A 27,361-nucleotide genomic window follows, 5' to 3' on the forward strand; every position below is an offset into this window, starting at 1 on the left:
CTAAGCTTCTGTAAGTGTTTCTGTCGGTTCAGTATATTGATGGGTGATAGTTTCACTCACTGTACGTTGCAATTCAGAATCAAAATTCCTTATATCTGATATATTATTCACATAATCGGGAGTATTAGATATATCCTCGGTTGTAGAACTTGTAGCAGAACGTACTTCAAGTGAAGTTGAGAAATAATTAGATACATCTTCTACATCAAGTCCACTGTTATGTGATTCATTATCTATTTCCTTGTTTTGTTGTTGCAATGAATCAGTGTTGCATGGTGTACCAACATCATCAGCTTTTCCAGTTGAGGTAGTTAATATGACATGATCGTTATTTGTGAGTGAATTGGAAGTTGTCTCTTCTGTATTACTCATTGGTTGCTCTTGTTGCTGTTGTTGTTGACGTTTTTTTGCTGCAGCTAAACCAGCCCAAACAGTATCTGGTCCAAGAGCTTGTGCTGCATAAGCTAGTATAGCAGCCTTACTAGGTGGTAGTCCAGCAGCTACTGCCATAGCTAAAGGGTCAGTATAATGTGAATGATCAGAAGTTTCTATCGGCATTATATGGGGTGGATTCAAAAACTGATAAACAGATGATGTATTAGATGGATGTCCATAATAGTGAGAATGATGATGATGATGTTGACGATGATGGTGGTGTAACGAATGCATTCGAGGATCCTCATCATCTGCACTTTCATCTTCATCTTCTTCACCTTCCTTAGTCTCATCATCATCATCCTCGTCGTCGTCATCGTCATCTTCTTCGTCATAATCGTCATCACTAGGAGCAGGACTGAGATCTGGTAGACTGTGTATGAAATTCCCAACATGAACAGGCTTGTAAAAGAAAAGGAAAGAACGAACATACTTAGTGAAATGCATTTAGACAAAAGAATCATATTTTCATGGAAATAAACGCATTGAATGACTGGTTTGCTGTCAAATAGATCTGAACAATCAAATGAATAGTGACTTCTCACAGGGAATATATGAGTATAACTGAACTTTCTACAAATTTTTGATTTAACAGTCATTGAAATTAATGCATTTAAGCGTGGATTTAGGCAAATACTAAGTTTTCTTTTAAGTACAGTGAAACAAAAGTATTCGATGAATGGAACAGGATATTTCTAGATATAAAAATGGTAGCAACCGATTATCATATTCCTTTTACAGCATATTTGAACGTGTTTGAAAAACATGCAACGATTGCAGTCAGAATATTATCTTAATTGTATAAAATTTAAAGAAAATTGTATGAATGTTACATTTTTAAGATAAACATTAAAACACTGAAACAAAGAAGCATTCAGTGTGGCTTTTTCATATATATTTTGACTATCTTGTTGAGAATAATGAATTATTTAAACGTTTCAATGAATAATACTGGAACATTTTACTAAGAGTTTAAAATAATTAGTCCCTTTGATAAATTTCGATAGTGTAATAAGACTAAGATTATTAGAACTATGTGATAGATTAGCGCAATACATTCCGATTAATCTGAACAAACATAAACATTTATATATAAAAATAAAGGGCCAGCTAGACTATAAATGGAGGGTAGGAGGAGACAATGATAATAAAGAAAATAAAGTGAAGACAATTTGAAACCTCATCACTTTGGATAAGCTAATATTACCAGGGTAGGCTTAAGGTGAGAACAAACTGTTTTTGAGTACAAAAAAGGGGGTTTGAATTTTCATACGGCTAAGGCTTCAATAAACCTTAGTATACGCCCTTTTACACTTTTGTACAACACTACAAAAGCCGAGTTAGGATCAATCTTATAACCTGTTTCATTTTTCCATTTCTAATCTACTTGACCTTATATTTTTATACATAAATGTTCTTAACAAGTATATGTGTGATCAAACTGTTCGAAATGTATTGCGCTAATATATCACATAGTTCTGATAATCTTCGTCTTCTTATTACACTATCAAAATTTACTAAGAGTTGTACATCCGCCCCGAACTGTCCCATTAACAATGTTTTACAATATGATTTAATGGATTTCTGGAGATATAAGCTTTTTATCAAGGAATATATGTGTAGAACAAACAGTTCGGTCGTTCAGTTATCAACGGAATATGTCCTGGTATTGGTATCCATTAGTACAAGTGACCACATTTGATAACAGCGCGGATAGAGGGGTTAATGAGATTAGGAGTGGTGTCAAGATAATGGTAATATCCATGATCGTAAAATATTAAATACAAAAATATAAGAACGAATGAAACCAATAAGAGTATAGAACGTGTGGAATAACAGATTTGGGACATAAACAACGAATGTAGCTACGCAGCTGGGACGAACCTTGAGCTCGGTTTCGGTGGGACCTTACCTGAGAATTATATACCTCCCGTCATGTCTCAATGTGACTTCGAAACTGGTTTTGCCTTTGTTTAGTTATCTGACCCTTCATCAAACCAGTGCTTACGATAGCCATTAATACGCGTCGTAGTAGGAGATGGCTAAACATGTAACACAGGTGCCAGATGCCTGAGATGAGGATGAACAACTTTATCAACTGGTTCAACATTTCTACAAGATACCCTAACGTTTCACCTCAGGGTTATTTACATAGTGGTCCTATTATAACTGAGCAATGTTTCGAAGACATTCATGATTGCAAATGCATATCATCTACTTTCATAAATCATTTTCAACAGTGCATTAGGCGTTGCTTTGCAGGCAGATATTTCATTTGCGTCATAAGCTGTACAAATTGGTAAATATGTAAATTTTTGCAATAAACTAGGATAAAATGACCATTGTAGTCAATAGAACCTTTATGTGAATCATAACAAGGTTTAGGATTAAAGATTAGGTGAACAAAATATCAATCAAAATGGTTGAATCCTGTTCAAAGCTAAGTATAAACTAGAAGTACATCAATGGGGATTAAAAAAAACTTACATCCAATTTTATTGTACCATCCACATTGCCAACAACATCTAGTCGTTTTGAGCCCATAAGTTTTGAAGACCATGGTTGAAAGTGAGAATCCGGTACACACATACTACGATTCGGCATATTCTCCCCACCCACAACCATTTCGGAACCATAGGATAAGTGATATTCAGATGGATTGACATTTCCACTGAAAGATAGTTCAGGTGGTATGTAGTTGACAGAACGACTGTTTCTAGATTGTGGAGCAACGCAATGAACTGTCGGATATTGTTTGTTTAAGTGTGGGTGTTGACTGTAACACAAGCCAGCAGTGTTTGCGGGGTCTACAACATTTGGTTGATTGATATGTGGATGGTAATATGTACTAGGATTAGATAAGACGTCACCCATCAATGGATCTGGCATATTCACTCCAAATGGGATATGATTTGGTAGGCCTTCCTCAACTGATGGGGAATACGGTTGACCAGTTATCCAGGAATGTTGTAAACAATCCCACGCGGAAGCTCTTTTATTAGGATCATAAGCGAGCATTGGTTCCAAAAAACTGGTGAAAAGAGCCGCTTCACTTGGTGGCCAATCATATTTCTCAGTGAGGACATTAAATAAATTCCAAGGTTTCAAGCGATGTATATGACGTAAACAAGCTGGTTATTGGAATCAAAGGAAAATTCATATGATTTCAATTTTTATATTAACCTTTGACAGGAACACAAAATAAAACTGTAAACAAACCTTTATTCTTTTATGCAATTAGAAAAAAACCTTATGGTTTATTTAAAAGTGCTTTAAACACTAATCCATCGTCTTAATGGATAACTGGAACGATAAGGACTAATTATCAATTATGTGAACTTTTTGTCATTTCTATTAAGAACAGGTTGAATCTTAAGTGAGCAATTAGCATAGATACATACTGATACTAATCTATTTTTAAGTTTGGCAAAAAGCGTTTGACTAACGTACCTCGTTTATCAAAATATTCACGGGAGTATTTTCCTGAAAGAGCAATATTTCTAGGTATGGGGCCTAATAATTCAATGATATGTGCTAGGTGGTCTTCATCTCGTGTATAATCTTCGCCAGAATGAGGTTCGAAAAGATAATCACCCGTAGCCAATTCAAAAGCCTATAATAGAAAAAGGTAATTGATGTATTATATATCAATAATAGTCTATTGAGACGTCAACTGTAATTAAACTGGTTGACAGTGAACAAAATTGAGGTCAGTATTAACATTAGATACGAGATACGTACTATTTGTGGCATATATTGATTCAGACGGAGTATATTACCTTATAGCTCTTCATATATTCTGATTGCAATGTTTACGGATTGAGAGTGGTTGGTGAAAACTGGATGCACACATAATCAGTTCTTGCAATGGTGAAGGCTTTCTGGGATATGTGAGGATTTTCTTTCTGGTTGATGGATATTTGACTTACAGCGAAATTTTCACTAGATGATTGGAGCGAATCATTCGCGGATATAAACGATATTGGATTGTTAATTTCATTAATAGAATATGGATGGAATACATTAAGTTGATTATTTGATAATGAAAGCGGTGGATTAGATTTGATAGAGAGAATTTGAAAGGCTTAAATAATGTTTGCTTATGGTTGCTGATACCATGCTAATCGGAATTATTGATTTTAGAGCAATATAAATTAAAAAATACAAAACTTTACAGTTCTAGTAATTTGTAATAGAAATTAGATGTATTACGAGATAATTCGCATGTACTGAATGAAACATGAACATTAGGTAGAGAATGTGAGCATGTATTCGTTGCATTACAATGTTAAGTATGGTGGTCATTTTATCTCGTTACCTTACGGTAAGAATGTGACTCAATAATGTCATTGGTCGTTGATGTAGTTGATACTTCACCTGAATCATACGAATAACCTGAACTGAATGTAATTGGGAGAACCTGTGACTCCCCTTTCAATTATTCATATCTGTGATGCCTTAGAAACTTGTCGGTACTCTAAAATAGACTTGAATTCCTGACCTAATGATAGGCTTTGGTAAACCGTTTGATATATATATATATATATATATATCAGGTGATCATTCCTGTCGCCAGAATATTTTTATGTTCTATGGTTTGATACAGTAACAATGTACACGGTCTAACGCTCGATCAACCAGTTATGATAAAGTAGGAAGACTAAATGCATCCAAAACGCCGGATGAGTGTTTACAGAGATCACGGATACACAGACATGTTGATATCATGTAAATGTCGTTCAGAGTGACGTAGGTCGTAGGAATAAACTGCACATTCACAACAGGCTACCATATTTTTATTCTCTACAAACCATTTAGCTTCGTGACGTCGTGTGATCTGTTTGGCCTTGAAACAGTACGCAATCTTTAGAACAATAAATGTCAGAGAATACTGTTTTCAATTGGATTGCCACTGTTATATCCTAGTGAAGACATAAGTACAGGTAACTTCCGGGACCTATTAATGGACTATTATTCTGTATACATTGTTGTTGCATAAATATTCAGTGACTAAATTTAATCTATATATATCCATCTTATTATAAGCATAATTTTGACCTATCGATCATTATTATACGAATTACTGTTCAGTTTATTAATTACTGTTTCCCACGTTCACAGCCACATTTGGCTTGATCTTGTACAAATATTATTTTCAATTTAATGGTGTGATGCCGTCTGTCTGTCTGGTTTATTTTTCACTTGAGTTTTCGTAGCATCTAATAATGTGAACCGAAGAATTCTTAATCGGAAGTTATGTCCATAGATCTACATCTGTGATCTTTATATTGACAATTAGTATAGTTAGAAAGATTATTTGTTATAAAGATAGAATAACCTGACAATTTTTATCCTGAATTAAAAATGTATTTCTTTTTCATTACGTTTTCTCTATGCATTGGAAAATGTGTAAAAAATATTATTCTTCCGAGTAATAATACAAATCTTCCTACAAGTTTACATGGTATTTCAGTTTGATAATAACCAAGTAAATGTTATTGTGCTGTGGGTGTAGTGATGATTTAGAGTGTTTGAATAAATTAAAAACCGGTTGTTTGGTAAAATTTGAATTTGATTACAGAAATTACACCCAAGTTCGTCATATTGCCACAAGTGTGTATTGAGTACTTTTGTACAGATTCAACGTACCTGTAGTGAGCAGAAACCAGTACGTCTGAAGTGCTATGTAACTTGTATAGTGACTTACTAAACAGAACTGATATAAATCTTTATTTTGACGAAACACAAAAGGTGCTAAACATAAAAAACACATACCATACAAGCCGTACTCCAAATATCTGCGGGTGGTCCATATTCGGAGCCAATGAGAACCTCCAGGGCTCGATACTGTCTAGTCTGAATATCCTCAGTAAAATGACGATAAGTCCAGCATGCATTACCCAAATCGGCGATTTTCACTTCAATATCACATGGCTACGGAATAAACAAAGTACATTAGAATGAATTAAGTCAAATAAATGAGTCTAAAAAAAATATTCGGTATTTCGCCTGCGCAAGGATGACACGCAAAATCGTGAAGCGTTCCATATTTTTTTCCCGATCGTTGCTGCTACCTTGACGTGGTGGTCGGGCTTGCCTATCGTGATGATTCAATCGAGCTATACTGGCTGGAACAATCGTTCCTCAAGGTCCTACCATGCCAGGCAGGTCGTTTGAAGAGCGGTGAGACTAAAAGCAGCAAACCCAGGGTCCGAAGGCGAAGTCGTACTGCTGACTGTACAGAGGTGTGACAGCAGTAAGGTGTTTCCTTCAGACAACCAGCATGACAGCGATGCTGCCTTCCCACAAGGAGGGGTGGGGTTAGAAAAGTTCGACCCTAAAAATGTACACCTCGCCTCATCCCACGGATATCCGTCTCCGGCGGTAAGGTCCTTTGAAGAACGGAGCTAACACAAAAACTACCCACAAAAAGGTCGTGTGTGACCGACCTCAAGCAGTTGTCCCTTGGGCACTGCGGTCACGCTCTCAGGTCATTAAGACCACTTCTAACCCAATTTCTTTTTCAGGTACCTCTAGAAGAATCCTTCCACAGTGTGGGCAACCGGGAAGTGATAACTGCCCTCATACCTCTAACAGCACTCAAGACCACTGTATTCATAATCAATCTTCTTCTTCAATTCCTACTATTCCTTCTACCTTGACTTTCAACACTAAACTTTCTCTTTCGGTTTCCTCCTCAAGTGTCACCATGGCCAACGATTCTAGTGCGCGGAACGCTGTCCCAGGTCTACTAAAACCTCGCTCCAAACTACACATTGGAGCCTTCAACGTACGTACCCTATGCCAAATCGGTCAACAGGCCTCCTTAGCTAAAACTCTAGAATCTCGTACCATTGATGTATGCTGTGTCTCCGAAACACGCATACAAGATCCCAGTGTGGTCATTCACTTGATCTCACCTCGCCAAAATGGACAGCCAACGAAATACACCCTCCGTGTATCTGGCGACCCGTTGGCTAGTTCTCGTGGACTTGCAGGTGTAGGCATAGCACTAAGTACAAGGGCAAAACAGGCACTATTAGAATGAATCCCCTTTGACAGTCGCCTGTGTGCTGTCCGGCTAAGTGGCTCCGTAAGAACTCGGAAGGATAGGGACACACGTCGTTGCCTTTTCGTCGTTTCTACCTACGCTCCCACTAACTGCAGCCATGATGAAGTAAAAGATGACTTTTACAGAAAACTCTCTGAGCTTCTTCAGAAAGCTAAGCGCTCAGACATAGTAGTCGTAGCGGGTGACTTTAATGCCCAGGTAGGCAGCTTAAATCAAACACAAAGACATTTAGGTGGGTGTTTTAGTATTCCGGCTCAATGAACTGATAATGGTGATCGTCTGTTGCAACTATGCTCAGACAATCGTTTGTTTTTAGCAAGCACTAATTTTAAGCATAAGGAGAGACATCGTCTAACATGGCGACCACCTGCACCAAACCAACGATGGACTCAAATAGACCATATTGTCATCAGTCATCGTTGGAGAGGCTCAATAGAAGATTGTCGCTCGTATTGGAATACTTGTTTAGACTCTGATCACGCTTTAATACGAGCACGCATTTGTCTGCGCCTCAATGGACGCAGGAAAAGTACACTAAGAAGACCCATTAGGATTGAACTGAAAGACGAGAAATCCAAATGTAAATTCCAGGAACTACTGAGTTCACATCTAGGCAGTTCTGTAAACGAGACTGACCCAGATGCTGCCTGGAAAGACATACGAACAGCTGTGGAAACAGCAGTAACATCTATTAGTCATTTAAACCATAGGGCTCCAAAAAACCAGTGGATTTCCTCTAAGTCTATTTCACTGATGGATTCGCGTAAACTCATCCCATCAGGCTCTGAACACGACGAAGAGCGTAAACAAATTAGATCTAGGTTAACTAAAAGTCTAAGGAACGATCGTGAGCAGTGGTGGGCAACGAAAGCAAAAGAGATGGAAAAGGCAGCGGCTGTAGGCAACACCAGGCAACTATTCAGACTAATAAAAGAAACCGGAATTAAGAAGTCAAGTGTAAGTGAGACGATCTCGGAAAAAGACGGAACCCTTATCTGCTCTCAACCCAAACGTTTAGAACGATGGGCGGAACACTTTAAGGAGCAGTTTAGCTGGCCTTCAGCTACTGCACAACTACCCACTATTCCCAGAAAACCTGAATGGAACATTGAAGTAGGCCCCCCGACCCTACTTGAAGTTCAAAAGGCTATAAGTAATCTGAAACGAGGAAGAGCAGCTGGTCCAGATGGATTGGCTCCAGAGGTCTTTAAATATGGTGGTCCAATTTTAGCGATTAGGTTGACTAATATTCTGGCTAAAATCTGGGAAACGGACGTAATCCCATCCGACTGGTCACAATCTCTGATTGTCCCAATATATAAGAAGGGGCCAAAATCATCCTGCGATAACCATAGAGGGATTAGTCTGATTAACATAGTATCTAAAATACTAGCGCCTAACTAAGACTCGTGAACTGCAAACACGAGAAAATCAGGCTGGCTTCAGACCTGGTCGTGGCTGTATCGACCACATATTCACCATTCGTCAAGTTTTAGAGCACAGACACGCTTATCGGCGTCCGACAATGATAGTTTTTCTTGACTTGAAAGCAGCATTTGACTCTGTAGAACGAGAGGTTCTGTGGCAGTGTCTGTCATTAAAAGGTCTACCTCAGAAGTACATAAACCTTGTGAAGGCTCTTTACTCGAACACTACCAGTCGAGTGAGAGCTTATGGCCAACTGTAATCTGATTTCACAACCTCAAGTGGTGTTCGACAAGGCTGTCCACTATCCCCATTTTTGTTTAACTTCATTATAGACCTGTTGCTGGAAGTAACACTCTCTTCGACTGAATTTTCAGGAATTGATCTCCTACCAGGAGGTTCACTTATCGACTTAGACTACGCAGATGACATAGTCCTGTTTGGTGAAGACGCTGACAAAATGCAGTCTTCTGTTAGAACTGAGTAATAATGCCAGGATGTTTGGGATGCGTTTCTCCCCATCCAAATGTAAATTGTTACTCCAGGACTGGCCTGCGTCAACACCTGAACTAAGGATAGGGAGTGAAGTAGTCGAACGCGTCGACAACTTCACTTATCTTGGAAGTCTGATCAGCCCTAATGGGTTGGTGTCTGACGAAATCTCAGCACGGATTCAAAACGCTCGTTTGGCTTTTGCCAACTTACGTCAACTATGGCGAAGACGAGATATCCGTCTATCAATTAAGGGACGAGTATACTGCACAGCAGTTCGTTCTGTTCTACTTTACGGCTGCGAAACATGGCCATTAAGAGTAGAAGATACTCATAGGTTACTAGTATTTGACCACAGATGCCTTAGAAATATCGCTCGCATCTGCTGGGATCACCAAGTAAGTAATAGTGAGGTTAGACACAGGGTATTAGGGAATGATGGTAAATCAGTTGATGAGGTCATGAATCTTCATCGACTGAGATGGTTGGGCCACGTGTTACGTATGCCTGAACATCGATTACCACGACGCGCTATGATGACTAGTGTTAGGGAAAGTTGGAAGAGAGTTAGGGGCGGCCAAACCAAAACATGGCATCAGTGCTTGAAGTCACTAACTTCTAGTCTAAGCCATGTTGGTAGATGCAGACTACCTGGTTGGGGTCCGCGTGACTATCGTAACCAATGGTTGGAGACTGTGTGACATGGCTCAGAATCGATCACAATGGCGTAGGTGTATACACTCTTTATCTTCCCTTAAACCTTGAGATTAAAATTGCTTCATAACGTTTTTCCTTCCTATACCATATCCTTATATACAATCTTTCTTTATATACTACCACCACTAAATTAATTACTTCTATGAATCCGGTGTTCATCTTGTTATGCTAACGAGGTATGGCAACTTGGACCGATGCCTGGTCCTACGTTGTCGCTAACTGACTGATTTCGCCTGCGCAAGAGTAACTGCAAACACAACCGAAGCTGATAACTATCAGATAATTGAAAGTTGTGAACTATCATGCTGAAATGCCTTCAACCCAATAAGTTCAGTTTATGGATGAAACGAAAAACACTTCGGGTTATTCGGTAACTGTTAAAAGTGACAACTGATATTGCTCGACATTAATCGGATAGCCCACTCGTATAAAGCAATAGCTCACAATAATAAGATCGAACAGAACATCTATTTTGACCGTTATGAATTAAATGCATCATTATGATGTTGTGCAACCATCTTCCATTATCCAAGTTGGGGTATCTCATACCCGACAACGATTAGCTCGTGGACTGATTAAGGTTACATGCTGACACTGTTATATGCCGGTGTTTAAAACTATTAGCCTCAATAATACTTCGACGCCTAACTAGAGCTTATGAAGAGGAAGCCAGGCTGGTCTCAGACCTGAACGTGGGTGCATAGACCAAGTACTTACCCTTTTCCATGTTCTAGAACATAGACATACTTTCCAACGTTTAACAATAATTGTATTCCTTAACCTTAAGGTGGTGTTTGACTCCGTTGATCGTGAGGTTCTGTGGCAGTGTTTGTCATTCAAAGGTATACCGAATAAATACATCAACCTTGTACAGGCTCTCTCTACTGGAACACTACCAGTCGATTCAGAGCTTATGGAGAACTGTCATCAGAATTAGTTACTTAAAGTGGTATTCGTTAGGGCTCTTCGCTTTCACCATTTTTATTTAACTTTGTCATCGCTTATGAAGTAAGTACTCTATAGTCTGATTTTTCAAGGATTCATCTACCAGGAGATTTACTTGTTGACTTAGAATACGCAAATGATATAGTTTTGTATGCTGAAGATGCTGACAAAATGCAGTCTGATCAACTTAAACAACAATCCAAGCATGTTTAGTGTGCAGTTCTCCTCCTCAAAATGTGAAATCTTACATTGGGACTGGCTTGTGTCATCGCCTGAATTAATGATAGGGAGTGAAGTAGTTGAACGTATCGACCGCTTCACTTATCTTGGGAGTCATATCAGGACTAGTGTTCTAACGAAATCTCGGCACGGATTCAGAAAGTTCGATTGGCTTTTGGCAACTTGCGTCATTTGTGGAGTAGGTGAGACATACTTTCTAACTAAAGGGCGAGTTTGTTGCGCAGCAGTTTGCTCTGTTCTACTTTATGGCTGTGAAACATGAACATTACAAACAGAAGATATTTGTAGGTTACTAATATTCGATCATAGGTGTCGTCGGATTACCGGTCGTTTACTTTTGGACCACTGAGTAAGCAATGCCTAGGATAGGGATGGTATATTAGGTAAAGATGGGAAATCGATCGATAAGGTAGTAAGTCTTTATCGACTGAGGTGGTCGGGACATGTGTCACATATCCCCCAACCGTCCCGTACCTCAACGTAAGTTGGAAGAAGTCTAGGGGCGGCCAAACCTAAACGTGGCATCAGTCCATGAAATCACTGACAATTGGACTGAGCCACGTTGATAGGTATGGACTACCTGGTTGGGGTCAGTGTGATTATTGCAACCAGTGGTATGAGGCTTTGAATGACATTGCCCAAATCATTTGAAAGGGCACAGATGTATCCATTTTCCGTTTTCCTCTCAATTCTAAGCTTCCGACTTCCTCGTAATATTTTTTGTCTTTATTTCACTAATTTATAATTTCTTCTCGGATAGTATCTCCAATTTCTAATCTTCTGTATTACCATTGGTACTTTTACTTCTCCTACCATTCTGGAATTTGGCCTGACAGTTTCACCTCACTGTGCTAGTGGGGCATAACAACTTGAACCGATGCATTTGCGTACTAGGCTCTACGTTGTGAGTAACCGACTAATGGTGATCTAACTAGGATCGGTTGGTTATTTTAATGTAATAAAATATGGTTTTGGGTCATAGTATAAATAGTTGGACTGTCGTAATGAGTTTTTTAAACAAACCTATTGTATCAGGTTTCAAGTGCCAAAACAATTTATTTTGTTTAGAAACCTTTTTAAAAAAATCTGCGTTTTAAATGTGGATATCCCAGTATTATAAATACTAAATCTTCAATTACAATCAATTTCCTTGAAAATTGCTAAAGATAATTACCTCTTTACTAGCATCAGGTTCATGTATCACAGTCTCGAAAAGCAGTGACCGACGTTTGTTTGAAGCACTTTGACCAGAAGCTGAATTGTTATTAGATGGTGCAACCAAACTCAACCGTTTGGAGCTACCTTCACCAGTACTGTTTGCTGTCAGAGTTGATTTAGACTCAGAATTAAGTTTCTTTTCATTTCCTTCAGTTCCATTTGACCTTGAGTTCGTGAAATTCGATTTGACCTGAGCTCGGCCATCGTTTGCTGAGGATTCCGGTGGAGAATGAGAAGTACTAGACATCACTGATGCTGCAGCTGCTGCCAAAAGCCCATCTGGTTGAATGATTACGGACCTACGATCACCAGTATTTGACGTTTTCTGTGGTTCAGTCACAGAAGCCAGTGGAATATCAGCCTTGTCATCGGCAGCACCAGAATGATCTGGAAGCTTTTTAACTCGACGACGAACAGCCAGTCCACTGCCACTTTCATTGTCCTTTTGTACAAACTAAATGGAAATCAATTCGAAGAGAGATAATCATAAAAATGAAAAAAAATCGAGTGTGACCAGTCACAATGATTTAGAAACATGTTGATTCTTACAACGTACCATCATCCTTTTTATCATTGATTCCTTTCTTCATTATAGTCTGTACTTGTCAACACTAACACTAACAATCTCTACAGACTTTACTTATGGTCGCTTTTGGATCGAGTGAAAACATCTAAATAGGATTTTTTTTACCGTATGTTGAAACATTCAATCAACAAATCATGCGCCAAATAGAACAGAATCCCTTACTGATCTGAACTATACTAGTTTTGTGAGCTCAAAAAATTTATTTATTTATTCGCTTGACTTTAATTAATTAGTACGGCTTTTCGGACGTCTATGGATTAATGGTTAGATAAAAAACGTCGGACTTGGGTGCAGCATTAGAATAAAAATCCCGGACTTTACATTAATAAGTCGAGGATATTAATAAAAACAAAGAAGAGGAAATAATAATTATAATAAATACTATTATTATAGTGGGAAGCTAAATGGATGAAACTACTTCAAAGCTTTCAGAATGTTAAAGAATGAATGAATTTGTGCTTAAATGAAATATTTAAAGCAATATCATACAGTATACAGTTAAACATTTCACAAAGCAAACAAAACTTCCGAAATTCACTGTGCAACTCAAATCAATTAATCGATGATTTCTAAAAATAGAACAATATCTCGATCTGAAAATAAGGTGTAAGTAATAGGTACTAAATTAAGAGCAGAGACAGAAATCCAAGTTTTCCGACTACTCAATAGTTAAATGATTAACTCTGTTGTAAATTGAATGATTATATAAAATTATAGATTTGCAACACAAGACAATTACTGTATTTGGTCCCCAGTTAATACTTTTCTGTTTAAAGTCCATATCGTTTAGATTTTCTAAAAAGGAACTGGTGTTTTAGTTAAGGTATTTCTTAGCTAAGATTAGTTCCTATGTTATTTTAGATCACAGATGCAAGGACGCATTTTTTTTATAGACTATAGCCGAATAATCGATTGCATGTAAATTAAAAGTACACAAAGATATCAACAGTTAGGTGGATAGTTCAGAAGATAAAATATAAATGTGATCAAGAGACAAGGATGACTGATAGATCTTGTATAACTGTATATATAATTCTATGAGTAGTGACTGTTATATGAGACTAGCTTTATTTGTGTAACCTGAGACGTGATCTTAGTTTTTCTCATCTACCACGAGGATCAATACATGGGTTATTGATTTCTTAAATAGATATTAACTTGAACCCACAAATTTGAAACCATTTAACAGATTAAGCATTAGCTTAACACAATTCCAAAGCGAATTAAAATGTTTGAGTAGACGTGGTTGCCTTATGGTGAATAATAATCTTAACAAGTTGCATGTATCCATGTATGACAACCATCTGTGACGGGGATTGTACAGTTTTAATTGTAGGATACGGTCTAGTTTTAGTTCCATGAGTTAATTACGGAAATCCTATGGTATGATTCAAAATTTGGTACACTGTTGTACTCATCAGTTCCAAATAAGATTGTGACATGAGTTGTGATACTGTAGTGAATGAGAACACGAGTGAGGACAATCGAATGTATTTGATACGGAAATTGCAAACTATCTCACTAAAACCTGACAACCATACAGTAAACGGTTAATTTGCAAACTACCAATCAATTGTCTCAATCTTGACCATTCCTTCTGCAAATATCAGTCCATAGTCTCCAATTATTATTGTTCATGCATTTTCATACCAATCGCGTTTCGTTTCCGTTCTTTCCTTCTTGATCTTCTAGTGTAATACATTTTCTGCCATCGTCATATACTACTTATGTGAATATAAGCAACCAGCACCAGAATACTAGTTTAGTAGAAGCATGTTTGAAATATGACCGTTCATTTAAAAAAAGAGAACGTTGGACAGTCAGTGATTTAGTAACAGGTATCACCTAGCCACTTTTGATATTTAGTGTGATTAGTCTTAGCCTACATTCAAAAATTGCATTATAAGCTAACGAGGTCAATGTTTGTTTATCTGGCAGAGTGAAGATTATACCACAATGGATAAAGAATATCATGAAACCTACTTGATCACTTTCTTCTGACAAGTCAGTTGGACCCTTATTCTGTTCATGTTTAGTATGATCTTTTGACTCTTCTGTGTCACTTTTACACTGTGGCATTGTAGAGGCGTTGGGTGATCCTAGTCAAAGCAAAAAAAGTACGAAATTAGGGGGATTTTATAATAAAACATAGGAAGTTGACGTAATTTTATGCAAAGATTTATTTATTTAGACACATAAATATTGGTACAAGGAAGCACCAGATACATATGCGCCTCACAAATCTCATTAGATTTGTGTGAGGGCTGAGAGAAAGCATTAACTTTAAAATTTAACGAGTATTATCGAATAAAGAAAATATTAGCGAAAACCTCAAAGCAAACATAAGAATGATAAATATTACTAGTTGCTGGGAAAACGGTAACGTTACAAAAACCCTAAAAACGACTGTATTGATAATTAACCGGGGACAGTTAGTTAGCTTTTAGTATACTGACCATGAGAGTTAACTAATATTCGGTTATTAAAGGAATGTTTTGAACACCAAGATGGCAATCTGACCAATCATATCAGAGCTATAATGCTTAGAACATAAAACGTATCAAAAATGAGCAATGGATGGTACTGAGAATAACCATCACAAGAACGAAAGCTTTCAATATATAAAAAGGATAGGCGGTTAAAATCAGATGAGTAATCTCAGAAAAGGGGTGATTTTGAAGAATAAATGGTTATTGAATTTCATGATCAACAAACTTGGATGGACTGTTGAGTATCAAAATGGACAATCGGTTTCGACATACATGTAGAAATTTGAAAGAGAGTGAGGTATTCACTTTTCATAAACAAGTACAGTGCACCGAATTGAGTGGAAAAACTAAATAGTATAGTCCGTATGAGAAGCATTAACATTGTGGAAATAATAGTGAGGATTAAAGCAGGATAGTGTGACTGGTCGATACTTCTTGGGATCGAATTTGTTAATCGTATTCATCTACACGTATTGCACATTAGTAACGTATTACAAATTTACTAACTGATGCTGTCAGTATCAATTAAATGAAGAAAACTCAAAATTTTGACTAGGAATCAGTTAAAGTAGAGCACTTGCATCTTCATCTTGCTAAGTCTTGAATATCGAATCACTTTGTCTTGAATTCCCTATTTGAATTTTGTTATTTACTTTTAGTCCTCTGCTGTTTCTCAAGAACTTCATTCCTCTTTCCATTTTATCGTTATATTCTGTGTGAAGATAGTGTTGAAACATAGACTAAAACACCTTATCGTCAATTTCTTTGGTACTGTTGTGCGTGCTCAGAACTGACCTAGGAGAACTGTTGAAGCGATATCACGAGTTACCAGGGTAATATAAAACAACTAATCGGAATCGGATCAACTGTGAAGCAAGCAGATGATGCATTGATGTACATGTGGAATAAAATACTCACTGAAGATGAATGGCCAGGATAATTTCCGGACAAGTCGATCAGCCAGAGGAGAGAAAGCAAGGTGGACGAATGAGCGATGTGGCGGAGAACTGCAAGCATCTGCATGGGAGACAGTTGAGGACTCAGATGGAGTGAAATCGACAGAAATGGAAGCTGTACGCTTTTGTCCAGGTTGAAGTGGGCTAGGAATCCTAATTTTGGGGTCTCCATAACTGATGAAACCTGGGACATCATTCTGATTGCCTAACCATGTAGGATTTCGCTCGTCGTTTTGAATGGACGACATCTTAGTAGGGTTATTAATGGGAGCTGTTTTGTCCTCCAAAATACTGCTGCAAGCCTTGAATGGAATGGAGGTTGCGTAGCCTAACACCGAGACAACAGCACGCGCAGTATCCATAAACACTGAACCAACTACCAGAACAGGCGAAAACAAAGAAAAAAGGTTTTTTATGCTTTTTCTACGAACGGGAATAGGAAGCTTATCGGGAGAAAAAAACCGACTTCTTGGAACACCTGAGGGTAGTTGCTATACGAACAGATTTGGAAGCACATATTGCTTATCATTGTATCATGGAAGCAAAGTGTTACAAAATAAAGAAGCTTCCTGTTATTCCCAATGGGTCATGTAGACGATCAAGTAATATTCTTTATTTTAAGTCGTTGTTCTGTTAAGGCACCTGTTGGACATTTCATTTAATGAACTTTTTAGTAATATAACTGCGATCCTCATTCCCAATCTAATCAAGAGGAAATTTCTTGCAATAATACTATGCTGTGGCCTAAAAGCCATAACTGAACTAGTGAGCATAGTTTTTTTATTTGATTTATAACGTTTACACAAGTCTTGAAGTGGCTGTTTTATGGTCACGACCTTCAGATCCGTAATTGAAAATGAAGCTGTGCACTAAAAATTTGAACATTATTATCCAATCAATTATCGGGGGTTTATATTCCGTTTTAATTAAATATTCACTTAACCAGATGACTAGGTGGTCAGTATTTTACTTGTATGCTAGGCGTCTGCATTGTAAACATGATAATGGAGTCTTAGCAAATGGTCTGATCAAGATTCAAACAATTGGACTGAGTTATTGACAAGAAGTTCGGGTGATAGAGAGAAAATGTTCTTATTAAATATGCCTCAATAAATATATTGAATCTTTTTATTACTAGTTCCCTTTAGTGGGATTTCTGAGTTTTTCTTAGGTATGCGTCGATGACTGAAATAAGACGAGACGTGAAGAGATTCGGATGATATTTTGAAAAAGGCTGATAATAAGGTTTTTCATCTTCCTTGAATAGATGCTTGTATACTGGATTTTGGAAATGTTAGTTCTGTCATTGGACTTGAGTTTACGTGGCTCCGTTGGTTTACGTCAAATTAAAGGAGGCCGGAAATTACGTTTTTTGCCTCACGTTGCATATTTCAGAACCATACGAGTGACATCTACTTTATGAACATGAACGCGATTTGGATTCCTCTAGTATGAGTGTTTACAGTAACAAGCTTTGCGAACAAGTTTTAAGTACAGTTCATCCAATAAAATGGGCAATAGGTGAGCATCATAAAGAATAAATTATTTGCACGTAATGCATATACACTAAATTTCCGATAAAAGTAAAACACCACCAATGGCTGTAAAACAGTTGGAAAACTGATCACACATCCAAACTAACAGTAGATAACAAGAATTTTCGAAGTTGGATTGCTCAAACTACTGATGAGGTCAAACTGTCAAATAGTTGAGATGGATAGTCTAAACTAGTTAACGAAAGATTGAAGAGATTTTTGGTGTAAAGAGAACCACGATGGCTGTTCTTAGACCGGATTACATTGTTGGATTCCGTTGGATATGCGAACCATTAAGTTTGATTGTAAAAAAATACTTCAGCAGGATAGGACAGAAGAAATATTGGAACTTAAATACTACAGCATTGCTAGCTGTTAGATATCGTCGAGGCAAGGAAAAACTGAACAGCTAAGTCATAGAACTGATTTGTGAGAAGAGCCATTTCTCAGGAGATATAAATTTAATTATTCAACATATTTTCAACGTGACGGCCTCCAGGAAATTGAAAGTGAATTTATGGTACCAGCGATTTGCCCAATTTCAAGATGACTCAAAGTTGGGGTGGATTATTAACAATCTACACATGGCCATGCGTAGTATAGCCTCTGCCAGGGAAGTCCTACTCACTGCCTTCTCGTGGCATTACTGTTGTTTACCAAATTGAGAGGATGAAAAGCGAATGTCCGGCGCTTTAACCGGGTTGGTGGACACGGAAAGTCCACCTAGGGGAGTTGGAAAACTCTGATTCCAAACCAGCGGTGCACATGAGCTCCAGTATCCTGAAGGAACGAATGGCGTATGAACCAATTGTTGGTCACCGGCTACCATGGGACTGCATCGCCTCACGATGCTCCACTGCCTTGTGGATCAGACCTTTAGGTCGAAGGCTCCGGGTGTGGCCGCCTAAGAAAACCATCTGCTTCAGTTTGGGCACCTGAGCAGTATCACAGCCCTCACACAAATCTCATTTGATTTGTGGGGCGCATATGTATCTGGTACCCGTTTGTACCAATATTTATGTGTATAAATAAAAATTATAAAATACATGATGACTGATACATCACAAAATATGCAAAAACATATAAACACAATAGTTTGAACGTACACACATTTCAAACCACTTTTCATTGGCAAAATTATACACAGACAAAAAAATAAGACATCAATGAGATCGTCTATTGCCAGATTAACTAATTAAGCTGTGGTGGCTAACAATTAGCTCTAAAATATGAATTTTACTGTCATTGCCATAAAGCTAAAAGTAAACAGTCGATCAATAGTTAGAACCGATCCTAGACTTGAAGATAAGTGGATGAATCCAAACTAAACTTCATGAAATTTCCGATGACCAATACTTGAGTTCTACTTTAGAACAATCCAGTACTAAGATCTAGGACGAACCAGACTTAAGTAGTACTTTTGTGTATAGAAACCTTGTGTTAGGTTTAGGCTGCTAAGCTTTACATCAGGAAATTGAGTGAAAAATATTTTTTTTAAAAAAACAAGCAAATGAGTTAACTTTGCTAATAGCAATTAGTAATTGAAATGAAGTAGCCGCAACTAAAACTTTCCTCCATCAGTGTTCAACTTCAATGGCCAGTCGTTTCTAAAATTAAATTTGATGGTACCTAGTCCTTTGAAAACAAGGACGTTAGTCTTATTTACTTCAGTTTGGTTCACCTATTGTTATCTTCACTGATTTTTGCTGTTGGAGGCATTGATCTTAGCAGTTACACAAGACCCTTAATCTTCACTTATTTAAAAAGTGAATTTATGATTATTAAACACATGTAAATCAGTTTCCAAGCTGATCTACTATGTAACACCTGATTTATACCATACATACGAGGTACCAACTGAAAGCTTAAAATGAAACACTAAGAATCTATTAAGACTATCATAGAGCAAGTCACTACTATGAAGTCTTTACAAATCTAGCCATAAGTAATTTCGTCGACAATTATGAAACGACTGAAATTTAGTGGTCTCTTTCAGATAGAATGAACAAAACAGTAACTTACCAGTGTTATTTGTTGTAGGATGGCAATCTTTGCTTGGACTGATATTGTATGAGTCTGTTGTTGGGGGAGTAGTATTAACCTCATTCGAGTATGACTGTTCTGGGGATATTTCTGAATCCCTTTTAGGTTTTTCATCCACTTGTTCTGGCTCTTCATGGTTTTGTTCACTGTCAGCAGGAATCAGTCCCATATCCAACAAACGACGTTCATGCTCCTGTGATTCCAATTCCTCTAATTCATCAAGTTCCTGTTCTAAAAGTGCTTGTTGTTTTCTTTGTTGCTTTTTTAGACGGCGCTTGCGACTTTTTGTCATCTTCGTGTTATCTTGTTTTTCTTTGGGTGCAGTGCTCACTGTATGAATAAGAAAATGGAGCATATGTAAAAGCCTACTAAGGACATTCATTATCCTACCTATAAAATTTATGAACTTGACTAATATAATTTGATCAGTACTAAAAACTTGACGTACATGGCATTGGTTACAACTCAGTGATCAATCAATTGTAGATTCATGGACCTTATAAGTGGGATTTGTCTAATTTATTGAGTAGATTTATGTACTCGGCTTGTTATACTTTATCTATGATGAATAGTGATACTATCTGGGTGCCCAGACTGGAGTGAATGGAGAAGGTTTGAACCTGAGACCTAGTGGAGAAACTTGAATGTCTTAAACACCTAATTTCTCCACATTTAAATGGTTTGAATTATTTTTTTCTGGTTAGCGTTTTTTAGCGAGTTAGCTTTTCTACGGGATGGGGTCGCTAACCCCATGCCCAACCCTCCTCCTTTACCTGGGCTTGGGACCGGCAGTAGCCCCCGGAGGAGCTACAGGCCGAGAAATAAAGACAGACATGAGAAGAATGAACAAAAAGTGGATAGAACTAGAAAAGAAGGCCCAGGACAGAGTGGGTTGGAGAAAGCTGGCCGGCGGCCTATGTTCCATTGGGAGTAACAGGTGCAAGTAAAAAGTAAAATTCTCCACATTATAATTCAAAAGCTTGGGTAGCAGACTAAAAGATGACGTACCAAACCCTACATAGATTTCAGTGACGTTTGGGAGTGACTTACCAATGAATAAATCCTATGCAACTAAAAAATATGAATAGCTTTCAGGTGTCAATAAATAGGTTACGCATGATGTTAGCATTTAAATATTCAGCAAAATGCAGATTTTTGGAACGATCAGAATAGTCGTAAGTTAGGACAACAACAGTGTAGATAGGACGAAATTAACTTGTGACTTGAAAGCTTACGCTATAATGAATTAAAATTACAACGCAAGAGTTCTACAGTGCTACGTAGAAAATCAGCAAGTGAACACAAATTTGAGAGCCCCGGATAAAATCACCCCTAAGATCTATTTAGGTGACCATCAATTTTCAATAAAGTATCAATAGTGTATAATTCAGTTGAGGAATAGTTAACAAACAGTACCTTAGGATTGTGAGAATAACCATGTCATTTATAGAGCCTGGTACAAATGTGAATTAGATGCAATGCCAAGTTGACACCACGAGACGAAGTTAACAAGAATACAAAGTCAATATAATGGGTATAATGACAGTGAGAAAGATTAAACAATGGATGACGCTACTCGGAGATGAATTCGAGGAACGAAAAGTATGGATTAGTACTAAAGCACACAATTTGGGGAACGATAAATAATGAATGCACTTGCACTACTGCTATCAACTCTGAATCATAAAGCAAAGTTATTCACTGAAGATTTAGTCCATATTTTAATGACATTCACTAAGTAAATGGTTTATGGTGTTTGTACAAAATCCTAATTTTAAACTATTTAACTCACTAACTGCTACTACATCTAGTATCATCCCTTAATTAGTGAATTAACTATAGAGTATTTACTTAGATTTATGCTAAAAATACTTCAGTAATGTGTATATTAAAATCTAATGGTTGTGGTGACTTATGGTCTCATACAAATACGATCACGTGACTTAAAGTCTTAATAATACAAAATACAAGCGACATGGGTGACCATCCCGAAGTTATGGTTAGTAGACTGGGGACGGATGAGTATTGGATGAGTTAATGATTGTTTAACATATACAGTAGCTACGTTAACGGACTCATTGTTAGTGATTATAGGCAACAAACCATAACGGTCTAAACAAAATGTTTGATAATTAGTGCCATCACAATCTAGTGAATCTGTGAGAGAATAAAACTTAATTATGCGAATCACGAACAACTAGAATATCCTTACAAAGCATTTGGTAGTGTATACTACAAAATGACTTGTCTTATGATTCAATTCTCCCCATTTTCAGCGAGATATGATACAGTCTAGATATTAAGTATAGACTTCTGCACATCGTTGTGAAACGATATCAACGGTGTATTTGAATATGGGTAGTTAAAACATGAACTAGACGTGTTGTCGATAACGAAGAGTTAGGTATTTAAACTAATGAATCGCGATATTACAACCTCGTCAAGAGCTATAGTTTAATCCACCAAAGATTTAAAATACTACCGAATATGATAACTTGACTTGCTAGATTATTCTGTACAGATACCAGTTAAGCTTCATTTTGTAATCAATTAAAAAATTGTTACTAAAAAAATCTCACCTGCAGAACCTGACAGCTGTACACCTCGCCTTTGAGCATCGAGGGCCTCCGCTGCCATCCTACGAATTTGAGAATCAGAAATACAAACCAAAATGTTTTCCGGTTTGATATCTGTATGAATAATGTGACACTTTGTGTGCAAGTAGTGAAGTCCTTGAAGGGTCTAAAGATAAGATAATCAATTATTAAATAATTTATTAGTTATTATATGATTAAAAGCCTAAAACATACAGTAAATCCAGTGTCTTTTCGGTTATAAAAGAATAATGAGTAAGTTTTAAGGGTCTAACAGTTTAGATAACGGCGACAGTGAGAATCCCACACATACTTACGATGACTATTCTTTGGTTACTTTACACGCCAAGACCAAACATAAAATATCGTGCTTTATTTGCCAATATTAAAAATGGTTGGAAAAGCGGAATTGTTCACTGTATGATACAGTGTTGGGATGTGAAAGGAAATTGTATGAAACTGTCATCAGTCTATCACAGCGCTTTGGTTGGGGTCCGATAGACAACGCAACTTAGTGACTTAAGGTTATCAGACACAGCTTAGTAGTGGCGGCCTAGCTATAAGCAGAAAGACTTTCTGATAGCACTTTTCTTAGATGAACTGTTTCTCCCATCGTACATCCTTGTTAGCTTATTTTTACTCATTTGTTTCATGATCGTATTCACTCTCTATTTATCATTTCACGGCTTGATTTGTTTGTGTGGCGTGTTTATTTGTGCCAACATTTGTGTTTAGATGAGTAAACAAAATTTCCATAGACCTAACCTATTACTGCTTTTTGGGAGCAATTATATAACTGCATACACTGCTGAACGGGATGAAAATTCACATAACAAACTGTTTGACTCGCTCAGTATATTTTACATGGTATTGATACTTCGGGGGAGAGGGCTGAATTTCCGCGACCTCCTAACTTAGGATCATAAACTTAGTGATTGTCACAAGCTACAGGGAAACGCAAACGTTTCGTAAACTTACTCTCAGTGAGCTTCTACTAATGCTATGAGTAGGGCCCACTTAATGAGTGATATGGAACTTTCTTGTATCAATGATACGACTATTTTACAAAATACTGAGATAACATAGAAACCAGTTTCGGTACATCTGGTCCTCAAAAATGAACGCTGAAAACAACAAATGTCCACTTAATATCAGAGATTATCTGTGAGGAAAAATTCCAAATATCTCTCGAGGATTTAGTCGATGGTTATACGCTTAGCTTATCATCAAACGTGCCGAAGTAACCTGACCTCTCAAATAAACAAATCTCATGGTCCAGGTAACCAGCAGTTAATTCACGCGTCACTGTAATAAGTTGATAGTCTTTCTAATCAGGTATTTATTACGGCCACTACGTTGCTCAATGGTTAACATTTACTGAAATCTATTTGAATTTCCAAGAACGTCCTTTGTAAACTAATACTTGGTATACTGGCAAGCCAGTTTACCAACTGTAAGTTTCCTGGATAATGTTTGCAACGAAGTGCGTTTATTGACTAGCTCTCTCTCTCTCTATACATATATATATATAGTAAGGGCTTGGGCTAATTTCGCTTGAGCATCAATAATTTAGAAGCACAATAAAAGCAAGACCGCGGAAACGACACAAACAGCAACTTGGAAGTTGCGAACACTGAAGGAAGATAGGATAATCTATACTTACTTGTTTAATAATAGAACGAACATTTTCGAGCGGAATGCCTCGGTACTGAGACCTGATTATAAGCTTTAATAAATTATGGCCAAGAACCTCAAATATCATACAGACATCTAAGTAATAGTTAAAAAAAACCATGGCATGAAGACTTCGGAAAAACGAGACATAAGAGCTTAAGCATATTGTGGTTGATAGCATGTGCTTAAAAACAATGATTACAGAACAAGCCCTAAACGCTGATAACAAGTAGCTTGAATAGTTATTAAACTGCCTATGGCTAATTGATAATTACAATACAAAGCAAATGCATGGACTACCGAGGACCCAGGAATGTTGGATGTTGGAATTTATCAGTGCGCTTCATCGGGAAGTCTGCGCGTAAGGTATATGTAACCGGCGAAATGAATTATGGAGATTTTAATGGCAAGTAGTTTGCCAAAGCAAATTAGAGATATACATCGCAGAAAGTATGCAACAAGCCAGATATTCTCAAGAGCTGCCAAGATATTCCTGCTGTTTGGTACCATGGTGATTTTACGCATAGAATCCCATACACCGGCAGATTGTAGCGAAAATTACTGGGTGGACCCAGTTTCGACGTCTAAGGGTATGACTGTGCATGGCCAGGGAATCTCACTACGATGATAAAGATGGTGAAAATACATACCAGAATGACGTAATTAGAAAACTCGATGGGTACGAGTAAATGAACAATAGGATAAAAGGATACGGTTCCCATTTACACCAGACACTCTGAAATCATCTAGCAATTGAACTGTTTTCTTCCGGAATGGATCATCTGGGGCAGATTCGCGGACCTAACTAAATTATTTTTTTGCCGGAAACTTACGCATGACAGCAGCTTGATTTCATCAAGAGCTGTTTCTGTGTAGTGCGGAGCACTCTTGACTACTTTCATTGCAACGAAACGTTTTGAACTATGGATGTTAGTAAAATGTAACATTGAGCTAACCATAAATCCCAGCATAACCACACAGTGGAAAAGTGCCCCCAACCAAGTTTACGGACGACGTGGTAACGCGAATTATATACCTGCCCGATCTTAACAGGATGGTATCCACCTAGATTGAATTAACCAACTTAAATTGAGTACCAACCTATACAGTAGTCCCGAGGGTCTTCTTGCTCATCGTCATCACTGCCCAGAATTTCTTCCTCCTCCAATACTTCTTCATCACGTGAGTACTCACAGTATGTTGGCTCTTGTTCAGATTTTGGCATGGAGTCGTCCTGTGTTTGAAGTCGTTCTTCTACAGCACCGTTGCTACAATGGAAAAAGCATTAAACAGAGTGAAGTAAGTCATTTAATGCTATATGTCTAGTATTCTTAACAACAAAGCTTGATTTTTTTATTCAGGACAGTGGTCGTCGTGGTTCCACGACGTTCCAAGATGCCGATATTGACAGTAACAAAACCATTCAGTAAAATCGTAAAAACAAGGACAAGACTTACCACTTGTTTCCAGTAGATTTGTCTTTTGTGGCGTTTTTCTTAATTTGCTTGTTTTTCTTCTTGCTCTGAAGGGCGACGACTAAATAAAAGGTCAGTTAGAATGTGAGTACAGGTATACGAAGTCTTAAAAAGATATTTATACGTACAGATTTTTTACATGACCTCTTAAACTCTCACCTTTTCTGGGGATTTTGCTCATGATAACCAAGGTACCCTAACAACCCCAAGAAATTCAACCCAGCCTAACTACTGAAGAAAGTATGGATTTAAACAACACACACTCGGGTTAAAACCGAAGATCGGTTTAGATAGCTTTTGTAGAACATGGAGTGAGTTTTTACCAAGGATTTATGTTCTATGGTCTGAACATGCTTGAAAGGGTTGGTGTTGTTATATCTTATGGAGAAATAGTAAGTCTAATTCAGTCAGTTTCAGTTTGGAAAGGACAGGAGGCTTGATGGCCTGTGTTAGTCCTGGCAATGATGGTCTCTCAGCTGATCCAACTTTCTTTTGAAGGAGTCGACGGATGGAGCCTCAACCACGTGCTAAGGTAATGAATTCCACTCGTTGATTATTCGATGGGAAAGTCGGTTGTAGCTGTAAATAATTCCCCAAAATCAATAGCTCATTAAGTGTTCGACATTGGATGCTGACCATGTTGTTTAAGTGGACTTGTTTAACTGAAAGCTTTCGGTCATGCATCCGTACCAGATCACGTTTCAACACGGCGTGGGACACAGCTCCTACGTTTCATTAGCCAGCTTATAGAAAAGGTCCTCGATATATTAGTAACGAATCAAATATATCTTTCCTGCCTCTTCTCGTCTGACTTCTGATTTCTATCTGACTGGGAACGATCGAATATAGAAGGTGCTACTGGTAGCTAGTCGTAAAACTAGAACATCCGTTGCATCGTCACGGTAGTCAGCTGACAAGTAATTCGTTCAGGGCTTGTGAACTTTTTTGGAGTGTCCTCATAGATTTTCTGTTTTGGAAGACAAGAAAAATGAGGGCATATCAGGTGCAAATTTGTCATTAAGCAATTTGAAAACTGTAATCAAGTCGCCTCTGACTCTTCTATATGACAGCGGGAATAGGTTTAGCTTGGTCAGTCTAGTACCATACGGGAGCTTCGCTATTCCGGGAATCAGCCTAGTTGCTGTTCTCTGAACCCTTTCCAAGAGTTCACTGTCTTTTTTTAGGCAGGGGCTAGCTGCTTGTATGCAGTACTCAAGTTTAGGGCGTACGAACACTGTATACAAAGTCAGAAACGTTTTAGCGTCAAGATGCCTAAAAGCCCTGCGTATGGACCATAAAGTTCTAAAACCTTTGGCGGCTATTGCACGGCAGTGTGCAGTAGTCTTTAAGTCTTGACTAACGATGACGCCTAAGTCATTGTGTGCCTGAACAATAGGTAACTCAGTGTTATTCATCGTGTATGTATCTGTACCCTGGTGGCCAATATGCATCACAATACACTTGG

General features: G+C 37.7%; 1 protein-coding gene across 1 annotated transcript; it reads right to left on the reverse strand.

Annotated features, from left to right (window-relative positions):
* On the reverse strand, window positions 1-26,077 carry Smp_041770 (serine/threonine kinase; the record flags this gene model as incomplete). The annotated part of the gene is made up of 16 exons (XM_018797190.1): window positions 1-359; window positions 423-579; window positions 2,923-3,566; window positions 3,886-4,048; window positions 6,211-6,369; window positions 12,501-12,998; window positions 15,114-15,229; window positions 20,133-20,483; window positions 22,733-22,895; window positions 24,411-24,517; window positions 25,135-25,222; window positions 25,255-25,342; window positions 25,378-25,486; window positions 25,523-25,689; window positions 25,879-25,957; window positions 26,056-26,077. 16 exons carry the CDS (start codon window positions 26,075-26,077, stop codon window positions 1-3), a joined length of 3,270 nt encoding a protein of 1,089 aa, XP_018652256.1.
* Between the last annotated feature and the right edge of the window lie 1,284 nt (window positions 26,078-27,361).

The sequence above is a fragment of the Schistosoma mansoni genome, chromosome 4 (assembly GCF_000237925.1).
Source record: "Schistosoma mansoni strain Puerto Rico chromosome 4, complete genome".
Lineage (NCBI taxonomy): Eukaryota > Metazoa > Platyhelminthes > Trematoda > Strigeidida > Schistosomatidae > Schistosoma > Schistosoma mansoni.